The following is a 14,532-nucleotide window of genomic DNA, read 5'->3' on the forward strand; positions in this document are numbered from 1 at the left end:
GTTGTAGTTCAGTTGTAGTTTAGTTGTAGTTCAGTTGTAGTTCAGTTGTAGTTCAGTTGTAGTTCAGTTTTAGTTCAGTTGTAGTTTAGTTGTAGTTCAGTTGTAGTTCAGTTGTAGTTCAGTTGTAGTTCAGTGGTCTCTTTTCTCTTCTTCTCTGTGCTCCTATTCAAATCAATCCCAGACAGGACTCTGCTGCTTTAGTCTCCATGTTTCCAGGTAGAGTGGGGACCAGAAGACGACTGGAAACCACAAGTGAACACAAGTGACGGAGCAAAAAGTGTCGTATGGAGACAGCACAGAAAACTGAGAGAGACAAAGAAATTGATTTTGTATCAATCCGACATTGAGAAAAAATGAAAACGAAGGGAATTTTATCCATCATTTTTATCCGTTTTAGTTAGTTTTGTAAACACACAATACAGTTTCAGTTATCATTTTTTTCTTTCAATTCTACTTTTTATTTATTTCAGTTAACGAAAATGTTTTTTCAATTCTAGTTTTGGTCATTTCATTAGTTTTCATTAACGATAATAACCTTGGTGGACGCACATTAATATTTTTTTCCTCACATCACCAAAGGGGCTCCGTAGAAAACGACATGAAAACTAACTAAATAAATAAATTTAAAAAGGAGAAAGACAAAAAAAAAAGAGACGGAACAGGATGAAACTGATGAAAATGGCAAAATCATAGAAGAAGCAAAAAAGAAAAAAGTGTTAAAAAAAAAAAAAACTAAGATGCAACAAGATGAAAAGATTAAAATGACATAAATGACAGAAAACCCACCGTATTCAGACTCATGGTTCAGTTTCAGTTCCAGGTGGTTTTCAGTCGGACGTTCTGATTCGATCTGAGGTTCAAATGGTTTCATCAGCTTCACATTAACGACATGAGCTTCAGTTCAGCTTCAGGTTCTCCTGCGTTTACACCAGTATTTGAACTTCTACTGGAGGACGTTCAGCGCCTCGGATTAGAACATGAAAATGAACCGACCCTGTTCAACTGTGATTCAAAAATAAAACAGGATTTGGTTCCAGATTTAAACTAAATTTCATTTAATTTTTAGTGGTTCCTCCCTTTAACTCAGAAAACAGCAGGAATCCCACACAGTCTGTGCAGTGAAGCGGCAGCTGCGGACGGTGAAGCGGCAGCTGCGGACGGTGAAGCGGCAGGTGCGGACGGTGAAGCGGCAGGTGCGGACGGTGAAGCGGCAGCTGCGGACGGTGAAGCGGCAGCTGCAGACGGTGAAGCGGCAGGTGCAGTGTCAGACCTTCCTCAGAAACAACACCGTCTTTACAAAGCTCTAGAACCGTGCTGTCAAACCTGCGGCCCGTGGACTAAAACCGGCCCACCAAAGGTTCTAATCCGGCCCACAGGATGATGTAAACAGTCCAGGATGGGTTGAACTGGTTTTAGTTCAGGTTCCACATTCATACCAGTTTGATCTAAAGTCAAACAGCAGAATAACCTGTAAAGAATCCCAAACACACACTGTCCTCTTGGTTTAATGTGAAATAAAAATATGAAATTATGAAAATGTTTCCATTTACAAACTATCTTTGAACAGTAAAATATGAAGAACCTGAAATGTCTAAAGAAAATTACGTGTACTTTTACCAACATTCTGCCGAATATTAAACGTCTGATCTGTAATAAACATGTAGAAAGGATGAGGCAGAATATTAACATTACACTTATTTTTTTAATAGAAATTTCTTTTTTTTTCTCTCAGGTTATTCCCATTTTTTTGTGAAAGGATAGATTGTAAATGTAAATATTTTCATAATGTATAAATTATTAAGTTAGTCATAAGTAGGGATGTAACGATTACCAGTATAACGATAAACGGCGGTAAAACTGCAGACGGTTAGTATTACCGTTTAAATTCTAATTCTCATAATAACTGTGTTTGATTACCACACTTTTAGGGGAAAAACCCGATGTAAAGATCTGCTTTAATGTCAAATATTTGAGTATAGTTTGAATTTATTACAATTTTAATTTTCTTTATCTAATATTTGAACCAATATTCACTTTTAAAGTCTGTGAAAAGGTTCATTAAGCATCTGTGAGTTATTTATGCAATAAATTATATACATTTTTCAGATTGGATTTTTTGTGTGTGTGTGTGTTTTTGTCCTTTTGTTTTTACAGTAGGTTAAAGTGAAAAAAATTATAGACATGATATAGATGAAGTTGTGCTGAAAAAACAGATCCAAACATGGGTATAGTAAACATTTGTTTCTATAGTATATAAAGGCCAAATCAAAAGGACTGAAAAACAGACAGAATAGACTCAGACCACTAAGGGTTAATATGTGAATGTTTCTGACACAGAAGGGACATTGCACCAATTATGTGTATATATATATATTTTTTTTTTTTTCCAAAATACATTCATTCATTCATTTTCTGAACCCGCTTTATCCTCACTAGGGTCACGGGGGTCGCTTGGAGTCTATCCCAGCTACAAAGGGGCGAAGGCGGGGTTCACCCTGGACATGTCGCCAGTTCATCGCAGGGCTTCCAAAATACAACTTGGTTCAATTCTTTCAGTGTGTGTATCAGTACTTTTTGAACATTTTGAGCACAGTTTCAATAATACTGCGATAATAATGATAACTGTGATAGTTTTGGTCACAATAACTGTGATCTGAAATTCTCATATGGTTCCATCTCTACTCATTAGTTATTTTTTGCACTAAAACAAAGATTTGGAGTAATTATGAGTCATTATTTATAGATTATTCTGTTCTTATTTTACTGGTCCAGCCTATTTTTAGATCAAACTGGTGTGAATGTGGAACCTGAAAGAAAGTGAGTTTGAAAAAGTCGCCTCTTTATTCTTATAAATATGAATAATACCAGGACAGACACAGATCATGTCCTTTGTGAATGTTGTCTCTGCAGAGGACGGTCGTTCCAGATCCGTTTTTTTAATCGATCCTCCTGTTTGTGGGTCAGATCAGACCAGAATAAAGGGGATGGGTCTACGTTCTTTAACATAAAATGAATGATTGTCTCTGTCACACAAACAAAAGACACAACAGCAGAAAAGGCCGACTGGACCGCCGTTGGTCCTGACTACAACTACTACACTCAAAGACGCAATTTATACACAGCGCCAAAAACTAAAAAACCAACAACCAACAGCAGCTCATTGAACTCCAGACCCACTCGTCTCTTTTCCATCGACCCTCAAATTGCGCAAATATAACTTGTGCATAAAAATTTACCAAATGGAAAAATGACAATTTCACCAAAAGTTTCATTTTTCAAATAAAAGTTTTTGTGCCGGTAAGAGGTAGTTTTCACGCAAAAACTGCAACGGAAAGACCTTTTTTCGCAACTAGAATCAGGTGAATTAAAAAAATTGGATGTTGACGGACGTTACAACAAGCGAAGAAGAAACGTGTGGATATGTGTGGACACCAGGGCTGTATGAAAATATCGGTTCTGCAGTAGATCGCAGTATTTCATTTCACGATACTGTATCGATATTAAAAAAGTACTGTATCGATATTTTATTGTGGAGGTTCATTTTGTTTTTCTTTTTTGTTTATATTTTATTTATCATTATTTAACACTCTTATTCAGTAATGTTCGTTCCTTTGTTGGGATTGAACTCAAACACTGTTCTGATGTTAGTTGTGAACTAATAGAATCTGAACATTTGAACAGGATCTGAAACTGGAATGTCTGGAAAACAAAGGCTCAGCTCTTCACTAGGGAAGTCACGCAAGATTATGTATATGATCTCGCATTGTTTCGTTTATTTCCTGTTTCTTGATGTGAAGCACATGTACTGTATAAAGGGTCTGCACGTGACGTCACCGCTAGCGGAAGTCACTGTGGTTCCGCCCACTGAGTGTCAGACAGAGGCAGATGAGTGACAGCGTTGGCTTCAATCCTGTCTAAACTGAAGAACAAGATTGAATCCAAAATGGGGCAGAGCTGTTGTTCATTGATTGTATTTTCAGGTTCTTAAAGCAGTGGGAGCTATCGTTTACAGACACCCAAAGACAAAGAAAACAGAAGGAGATGGATCCACAAATCCAGGAAACCAAACCTAGATCTGTGGATCCTGTTTGGTGTCAGCTAACATTCACTGATGCTGAAGTTTTGGGTCCAATCAGACCTGAAATGACCGACTGTTTTGGCTAACGGTCCTTCTTAGTGCAGCTCTTGGTTTCATGATCAGATCTTTCCTGGTTTTTGTCTCATTTTCTGATTGTGAACCTTGTGCTCCTACATGATTAGTAAACGAACTGAAACTGAGGCCAACCTAGTTTTACAAATACGGAGGAACTGGAGAATAAAGCTACGACGGAGTATTAGGACCACAGAAGAAAAGAAAAACACTGGGCACTACCAGAAGAAAGTCAGAAAATATGGAGATAAAACCTGGAATTTTATGAGAATAAAGTCATAGTTTAAAAAAACTCATAATTTAACAAAAATGTCATTCGTTTGAGATTAAAGTCGTCATATTCTGACACTAAAGCCATAATATTATCAGAATAATGTGTTCATTTAAACCAGGTGGTGTAAATCTGCTAATTTCCCAGAATGCAGTGGTGCCCTGCTGGTCCACAGCAGTAGTATCTGTGTTGGATAAAGGACTGGATCTGAACTAGACTCAGGAAATCTGCTCAGTCCCAGTAGATCATGCATATATTCACTGGGGTCAGTCCACGACCTACTGGAAATGACCTTTGGATCAGCTGGTTCTGGGCCCTAGTTTTGGAGCCTTTGGATCAGCTGGTTCTGGGCCCTAGTTTTGGAGCCTTTGGATCAGCTGGTTCTGGGCCCTAGTTTTGGAGCCTTTGGATCAGCTGGTTCTGGGCCCTAGTTTTAGACCCTTTGGATCAGCTGGTTCTGGTCCTAGTTTTGGACCCTTTGGACCAGCTGGTTCTGGTCCTAGTTTTGGAGCCTTTGGATCAGCTGGTTCTGGTCCTAGTTTTAGACCCTTTGGACCAGCTGGTTCTGGTCCTAGTTTTGGACCACTTGTTCTTTGGTAGCTGGTACAGATCCATGTCCAGTCCAACTTTCCTTCATTTCATTTCAGATTTCCCATGGTCCTTTGCTCTGGCTGTGTTTACTGCTATACTCCGTCATGTTGAGCAGGTTGGTTTAAGACACTCAGTCTGACTGAGAGGGGCGTGGCCTGGGGGGGCAGTGACGTATGTGCAGACCCTCTATAGTGAGCGACTCACCAAAGTATAAACTCTTTTTCTGTGTTCGTCTTTACCACAGATGTCTTAAGTACAAGTTAATGAAAAAAAGTAAGTCCATGTTCTGCGTGTTCATTACATACGGTCAGTGTAGGTGTAATTTTCTGTGTAATTCTGTTAGCCATGCTAACCTGTTAGCTTAGGGCCGCGGTCCTTCAGATGCATAGTTCAGAGCTCCTTAATGAGCTTTTACATAGTACAGTTATGTAGTGTTGGAACACTTGTTATTCATTGTTGTGTTGGTGCAGGGGTGGATATAAAGTTGTAGATCGTGTGTACATGTGGTCGCCATGTTCGTTTATTTAACACCGCTAGATGGCACCATTGTATTCTTTCTCTTCGGTGGGTTATGGGTTCAGTTTCCATGTTGTATGTAAACCAGGAAACACACTGGGGTTCTGTATGCATGTGTGTTTGATTTGTTTATGATGATTGAACACTGTAAAGGTTTGAATTTAATGACTTTTATTTGTTTGTTGTTTCAGACCAAATTAAATTGAAGTATATACATACATTATATATATATATATATATATATATGTGTGTGTGTGTGTGTGTGTGTGTGTGCAGCTACATCTGTATAAAGGAACACCAAATAACGGCTGTTGGAAGGCAGACTGGAGTCCCGTCTCTTCACCTGCGTTCTGACAGACTTGTTTACAGTTTACTCTAGACAAACTAGCCCTAATTAGCTCCTCCCAACCGTCTGTAAAACAGAATTTCAGTTTGAACACAGGAACATTTTGTGATAGAACATTAGATCCTGTTGGGATCCAATAAAAATGTGTTTAGTATTTGTGTAGATTTCTGCTGGAATTCAATTCTTCAAGGAAATAATCCTAAAAAAAAAAATTGCCTTTTTAACAGTATCATGATATATCACATCGTGATTCCAGTATTGTGATTTGTATCATATTGTCAGATTCTTGCCAATACACAGCCCTAGTGGACACAGCAGGAAACCACATCATTTTCTAATTTAATTGGAGATAGAGTGGTAATATGTAAGTAAATCAACACCATATTTATGTTCATGTTTATGGAATGACTTCTCATGTCTTCTCGCAAGAATAAATAAACAAATCATCACATTTGTGATTTAATGGAAAAGCCGACATTACGCACTTCTGTTTTTTCAACATTTAGTAAATATTGGTAAAGTTTTGCGCAGATGTCTGATGGAAAAGCAACTAGTGACAGAATCAATAAAGGACGCGTACTGAGGATCTGTTCATGAACCAGTAAAGTGGAGTCAATGAGTTGGAATGACGTTGGTTTAAAGCAGAAGCTGTCTGATCTGACAGAAACGATAACACCAGCTTTTACCGACACTTTGGTTTGGCAGGTTCTTCATTCATTAGCGGACAAAAAAAAAATAGGACTGACTTTAAAACCAACCAGGTTTGGCTTAAATAATGTTTGACATGTGATGGCGACACACAACGACAGAAAAACCACAAACAGGAGATTGAAAGGGTCCACGACAGTCCTAGGTCCAGACCTTACAGGGTCCAGAGGGTCCATGGTCCAGACCTCAGAGGGTCCAGGGGGTCCATGGTCCAGACCTCAGAGGGTCCAGGGGGTCCACTTGTGTTTGATGGTTCCAGTGTGTGTTAGTTTTCAGCCTTTGTGTGAATCCTTGACTGTGGATGGCAGAACCAGAACCAGACTGAACCAGGACGACCAGGACCGGGTCCAAGTCCAGAGGAGACTGAGTGCAGTTCAGAAGACCGACCAGGAGGTGGACCTGAGGAGGCCTGGACTCCCTACCCAGAAGGCACCGGGGCTACTCGCTGAAACTGAAATTCAGACCTGAGTTCTCTGTGATGGGGGAGGAGGGGCCGGCGCTGGAGACGGCACTGGAGGGAACACTGCTGTCTGAGGGACAACAAACAAACAAACAAACAAACAAACAAACAAACAAACAAACAAACAAACAAACAGACAGATGAGGAGGAGCTTCACACCCTGGTGTCAGTACAAGGTCAATCACACCACCCTCTAAAACAACCTTTATGATTACTGCAGTGAAGATTCCTGCATTTACACCATGCACTTGAACACACCATGCTGTATGTGGTGTCAGTGAGTCCGTTTACACGACCATTAGGGGTGGAACCGTACAGAAATTTCAGTTTGGTATGTTTTCAGTCCAGGGGTCTTCAGTTCTGTACATTTTTGATACGTTTCAGCACAGTGAAGGAGACCTGTGTGTGTGTGTGTGTGTGTGTGTGTGTGTGTGTGGCACTTCGTAACTATCATAAACCGAAAGTGAAACATCACCCTTTGAACATCCGACCCACCTTCTGTGCACCGCTACACCCCTGAACACCATCACATTCAATCAGTGGGATTAATCAGATAACTGTGATAATCAGATATGATGCGTTTACATGCACTTCAGAAATGCGATAATCGTAAACCCTGGTTTAGACGCTCCAGTCCATTATCGGATTTCTGTCAGAGTTCGTACATATGTAGTTACAGTAGAATCAAACTTCCTGTTTCTGTCTTTAACTGACGTTGGACTGTGTAACTTCAGTTTTCTATGACTTTTACAGTTTTTCCACCTGTTCAGACGTAAAAGGATGAAATAAATCAGATGAACCTGAACACATGCAGAAGACACAAGAGGACTGGAGACCAATCCAAGTGGGTTAATCTGATTGATTATAATCAGATTACTGATGTGATCTGATCAAACAGATCAGATTAGACTGTTTATATGATCAATAATCAATAATAATCACAGAAATCAGATGATGTTTGAAGTATTAGTGTGGATGGAAACGGGCTCATTGGAATCACACCATTCTCTGAAGCAACCGTTATGATCGCTGGAGGGAAGATTCTGGAATTTACAACATGCACTTGAACACACTGTGCTGTATGTGGTGTCACTGTTGTGCACCTGAATGCACCATGACCCCCCCCCCCGTGTGTCTGTACAGCCCCAGCACACAGCGGCGTGTCCTGTGGTCATCATGCACCAGACGGACAGAAAACAGACTCACGATACCACAGCGTCTGGTTCAGAGGACGGAGGGACGTCTCCGACCCCGAGGACGACAGCAGAGGAGCAGAACCGAACGGAGACGCAGAGGTCTGAGAGTCGAACAGACTGGACAGAGCTGCACACACACACACACACACACACACACACACACACACACACACACACACACACACACACACACACACACACACGCACGCACACACACACACACACACACAAGTAAATCTGTCGGTAGGTGAATCCACATGATGACAGCCTGTAAAACTACACCATGGTTTATGGAGGAGGTTCAGATGTAAAAATTCAGCATGAGCTTGACAAGACAACACGCAACAAGTGAGTTTATCAGCAACGTGCTGCATCGCTGTGACGTCCAGGTTCTGTACAGTGGGTGGTCTCCTATAATGGAGACGGTCTACAGGAACAGGACCTGGTACCAGAGTCGAGTCGAGCCAGTTCCACATAGTGGAAACATGGCGTTAGTGTTGGACTGAGCTACCAACACACACTGGAGTCCAATCCAATGTTCACATGCATGTGTGTGAAGAACAGAAGCATTCTGAACCTGTGGAGAAGGAAGAGGGACGACTGCAGCTGTTTTCAGTCCTTTAACTCTGTCCTTAGTTCTATCCATGGGTTCAGTGCACTGGTAACCCTCTGAGTCTGGCCTCGTTCACTCGAACCTTTAGTTTTCTCTTTCTTTGTTCCAGTGCAGCTCCAGTTCCAGTGTCTACCAGTACAACTAAAGAAATCCAACTCATCCCTTTGTTTAGTTCAAGGACACATCTGACTCCTCACTCGTTCATCTGACTCCTCACTCGTTCATCTGACTTCTTTCTACTAAACTCTGCCGGTCGGTGTGTTGTTGTCATGGTGATGTAAGTCTGCCATAAATCAGTCCAGTCTGGTCTGACCCAACCAGGGAAGATGGAAAAAGCATTTGGAAAGAACCTATTTTGGTGAAGATCATCTCATTTTAAACTGTGGACTATGATCAGACATATATATAAAAATGAGACTTGAACAGAACACAGAACATCTGTACAGGACCTTTAATGAACTATGTCTGTAGGACTAGTGATGGGAGAGAAAAATGACAGAAAAACAGTGAAGGACCAAAACAGTCAAATCTTGTGTAGTTCCTCTTTAAGCGACACTCACACATCCATGAGCTCAAAGTCCAGCAGGTTCCACAGCTGTGTGACCTTTGACCTGAACACACCATCATCTGAGAGAACGACGACCAGCGAACACAACTGGACCTGAACCACACCACCACCACAGCCCAGCGCCCAGGTCCAACACCCAAAGGCCTTTCAGTTTGATCCATATACTAGTCCTCACAAGTCTGTTAGTGGGACTAAAAATCTGAAAGATTCAAACCTTTTGGATGTTTGGATGAACAATATCAAACTTTTAAACATTTAAACCAGAAAAGTATGTTTATGAAACAAACTGCAGTTACAGTTTTTTCCTGTTATTGTACATTTGACATGTAAAATCACAGTCTATTTTTGTCATTTCATTGATATTTTCCTGTATTTTAAAAATACAGGAAAAATCTGTCAAATAAACAGTGAAAATTCTGTTAAACTACAGATTTTTTTTTACAGTGTGGACAACACATTGGACTGGTCCTGTCAGATGGAGACTCTGCACCAGAAGGGCCAAAGTGGACTTTATTTCCTACGGAGATTAAAGTCCTTCAACATGTTCGAGCCTCTTGTGTGCAGCTTCTAGCAGACTGTGGTGGTGAGCACCTTCAGCCATAGACTTGTGGCTGAAGCTTGATCAGACAGAGCTTGATCAGAAAAGAAGTCCCAAAAATGGGAAGCCTCATCATTGGGCGATAAATTATTGTATGCTGTGCATACTACAGGTGTTTTATTGTATTATTTCACATTACTTTTATTGCACATATTATATATTCATATATCTTTTATTCTGTTTTTACCACTTCTTCCTTCCATTGTTGGTTGTATGTGGGATGTCTGTGGTGATGGGTCAGTGTGTTTTTTGTACAACTGTAGTAACCAAACAATTTCCTGCAAAGGATCAATAAAGTATCTATCTATCTATAAACAGACAATAAAAATACTGAGAGGAAACTAATGCAGTATCACCACTGCCCCATATGTTACACAAATATAACCTCCTGAACTGGGAAAACATGATCAAATATACAAAGTCATGTTTAATGTTCCAAATCATTAATGACCTGTCATCTCCTCCACTCAGACAAATTTGTAAACATAAGAACTAGGGATGAAAATTATCGATTAATTCATTAATCGTTAGTTGGTTGCCCTTATTGATCGATTAACAATTAATTGATAAGCAGCGATTTTCCTGAGAACCTGAATTTCTTTTTCAATACGGTCTATAAGAATAAAAGCTAAATATTGTTTAAACACTTCATGAAGAATTCATCTGTTGATGTGGTGGTGTGTAATGGGGGGGTGCACGTGCGTGTGTTTCATCGGGGGGGTACTCGCACGTGCGCAGTACGGCCAGGGGACATGTGTGTGTTTGTTGGTAACTGCGCATGTGTGTGCGTCACTGCGTGACTTTCCGTCCTCCTTCTAATCCTATGGGGGTACGGTGCAGTCCGTGCCCCTGCAGAAGTGAAAATGAAACTTTTCACTCATTTATCTTTTCGTCCTGAAGCTTCACAAATGCTCGACATACCTGTGTCCTGGATCAGGATCCTGGAGGATGTTTGAACTTCTGTCTCACTGACCGTGGACTAGACCAACCTCCAGGAAAACGCTCTGATACCGACCCCACGTTTGTGCGTGTATTTGTATGTGCCACAAACAGACGGACCGGTCTGTGTTTGGCTCCTCCATGTCCATACACACATTCTAACTCATCGGCTATCCCAGCTGCGGCATCACAGCGCGGACAAACCAGCAGCATTCAGACAGGTGTGGACGAGCGGAAAAGGGCATTAACCGACAATAATTTAATCGAGCAAATTCTTATCAACAATTAATCGTTAGTCGATTAATTGTTTACATCCCTAGTAAGAACAGCCTCGTTTCGTTTTACCACAGGTGCATCCACAGGGGACGGCAGAGTTCCACCGAGCTGAAGTTCAGTAAAAGCTGCACATGAGCAGAACACCGTTCCAGTTCAAGCAGAGAACTGACATCTGCGAATGGGTTCAAACCACATCTGAAAACTGGTCCAGTAATCATAGGAGCTGACAACATTAGACGTCCTTTAGTCCTGTCTCTGTTGTATTTTTCTGATGTGTTATTAATTGTAAATCTTGTATTGTACTCGTCTGTGTTTGGGTATTTTAACTGTATGTATGTAAATGGTATGTTCATAACCTTGTTGTTCCTTGTAGGGGGACAGCTCAACATCTGTCCAGTTCCTGCCGATGGAAAACAGACATAATCCGTGTATCATCTGTTCTTTTCATATTCGATTAAGGAGCAACAATCGGAAAAGGAAAAAATGACTCCTTATTTCATTATTCATGTACGAATTAAAAATCAAAAAAACAAAAAACGAGTTTTTCATTTTTTTTGACTGAATGCACAAATTAAAAATCGCAAATAAGCAAATGGACTAAATGTCAGGTTTCGTGTTTTTTTTGTTTTTTTCTCCACTTTATTAATCAAAATCTGGCCCAGGAGCCAGTTTGGTGGAAAAGGGGGAGGATGACATGACAACTGAAAAAACAAAACCAAACAAACAAAACAAAACAAAAATATATATATATATAATAAAGAATAAAAAATAAGAAGAAGAAAGAAAGAAACAAAAAGTGGGAGATGGGGGTGTCATGTTAATATTTTTATGATCACATGAAGTAGTAACTTCTGGGTCAAACCAAACTGGATATCAAAAGTGTCAACATGAAACTCCACATTTAGTCCATTTGCTTATTTCCAATATTTAATTCATGCATTCAATCGATATAATGGAAAAGCAACTAATTTTTTTATTCTGTTTTTGATTTATACATGAAAATGAAATGAGTCATTTTTTCATTTTCCGATTGTTGATTGTCAATTGAATATGAAAAGAATGAATGATACACAGATTAGACATGCTTTTAACTCTGGTGCACTTACAGCAACGTGAATTCATGCACAGTGTTCCTGTTGAATAAACTAATAAATAAATGAATGTAAGTCCTGGGAAGTGGGAGGGGCGTTAAAGTGTGTGTGTTTTTTCTTTTTATTCACCTTTGTTTTGATTCATTTCTCAATAAAAACATCGACAAACAAAATACAAGGAACATTTCATACCTGATCTGACAGTAAAACCTCCTCGTCCTTGTGCTGAACAGATGAACGTACCTTTCATGGTCTTGGCGTGGGCTTCGCTGCTGCTCTCACACACCGTGTTCAGAAACTCATCCACCTGTTTCAGCGACAGAGAGTTGTGCAGTGTCTCCAGAGGGTAGATAGAGGGCACCATGGAGCAGCCTTCGAAACCTGAGACACACACACACACACACCAATGTTACAATAACTACAACAGGCTCCAGACAAACCTGAAGTGTCCATTTATGATCACAGTGACAGACACTGCAGACTGACCTCAGACACAGAACATAAAGAGCTGTGAGGAGCCAAAGAGCAGCAGCAGAAGAAGAAGAAGAATAAGAAGAAGGAGAAACATGCAGACCGCATCAGGGACAGACTTCAGTTCACACTAAACTGTGAGAATCAACACATGACGAACTCCATCAGTCTGTGATGGAACAGAATCAACTAGAAGAAGCTCCGCCCACAGGAGAACTCGGGCTCACACATGGGTCTGACACATTCTGAACTAACTAGACTTACTCAACATGAACCAGCTGCTTCTAAACACACATCAGTAGTTTATGTCTGCATTCACAGGACAGTTTTCCCTCTTAATGGACCCTTCACTAAAGCCCTCCCCCAGAAGGTCCACTCCTGACAGATGTCGTCATTTCTGCTTTTCCAAAACCTAATCCAGGGGTGTTAACTCATTTTGGTTCAGGGGCCACATTCAGCTCAAGCAGCTCAGACCAGTAAAATAACAGCATAAAAACCTATACATGATGACAACTCAAAAATATTCTCTATGTTTTAGTACAAAAAAGTAAAAATACGTTATGAACATGTTTAGTTTTGCAAACGATCCTTTCACAAAAAATGTGAATAACCTGAACAATGAATAACCTGAACAATCATACAATCATACAAACAACTTGAACTTTCCAAGAACAGTATTCTGCCTCATCTTATCTTACATGTGCACCGCAACTCACAGATCACAGTGGATCTACAAGGGCACAAAGCATTTAGTAACAGGCAGAATAGAGTTAAAATTCCACTTATTTCTATTAATAAATGTAATTTTGTTCATAGGTTAATCACGTTTGATGAAAGGATAGTTTGGAAATGTAAACATTTTCATTATGTGATTGTACTTTCACAATTTTTCACATTGAGACAAAGAAATACCTAGATTTATTATTTCTAGGTTTTTATACCATTACTTTCCAGGTCTGACCTGGATGTGTATGTGGCCCCTGAACTAAAATGAGTCTGACGCTCTTGCCTTGGAAAACAGATATCTCCCCTTCTCTGTTTAAAAAAAACCTCATGCACACGTGACCGTTTTCAGAAAAATCTGAGTTTACACGGCCTCGTACATCTACAGCAGGGGTCTCAAACTCATTTTCTTTCAGGGGCCACATTCGGCCCCATTTGAAAAAATATTACACAATGCCTATAAATGATGACAACTTCAAATTTATGTCTGTTTTAGTGCAAAAAACCCCCATTAAATTCTGAAAATACTTACTTTTATAAACTATCCAAACAAAAAAGATGTGAACAACCTGAAAAAAACTGAAATTTATTAAGAAAAATTAGTGCTATTTTCTCAGTCTTCTTCCTCCACTTCTCATTAGTCCATGTGCATTCTGGATCAGATCTCCAAAGACACTAAACACTGAGGAACAGGAAGAAAAGAGTTCAAACTGGACTGAATTTAATACAGACATTTCAGGTTGGACACATTTGTTCAGGTTAGTCACATTTTATCGGTACAGGAGAGTTTGGAAATGGAAAGAGTTTCATAATTTAATGTGATTTTTTGCACTAAAACAAAGACAAACATTTGCAGTTGTCATTATTTACAGACATAATGTAATATTATTTTCCATCAAACCCAGTAGTAAATCTGCAGTCATTCTTTTGTGTGGGTTCTTCTGCTGTTCTTATTGGACTGTAGATCAGATTGGTCTGGATGTGGAACCCACACTAACATGAGTTCCACAGCCTG

General features: G+C 40.0%; 1 protein-coding gene across 1 annotated transcript in view; it reads right to left on the reverse strand.

Annotated features, from left to right (window-relative positions):
• Positions 1-6,109: 6,109 nt before the first annotated feature.
• The window catches only part of LOC115421530 (inositol hexakisphosphate and diphosphoinositol-pentakisphosphate kinase 1-like), a 98,504-nt gene continuing 90,081 nt past the window's right edge, over positions 6,110-14,532 (reverse strand). Inside the window, 3 exon segments of the mRNA XM_030137456.1 lie at positions 6,110-7,112; positions 8,249-8,365; positions 12,567-12,704. Of these exon segments, the coding sequence (XP_029993316.1) occupies positions 7,021-7,112; positions 8,249-8,365; positions 12,567-12,704 (347 nt within the window). The 3' untranslated portion in view covers positions 6,110-7,020.

The sequence above is a fragment of the Sphaeramia orbicularis genome, chromosome 6 (genome assembly GCF_902148855.1).
Source record: "Sphaeramia orbicularis chromosome 6, fSphaOr1.1, whole genome shotgun sequence".
Taxonomy (NCBI): domain Eukaryota; kingdom Metazoa; phylum Chordata; class Actinopteri; order Kurtiformes; family Apogonidae; genus Sphaeramia; species Sphaeramia orbicularis.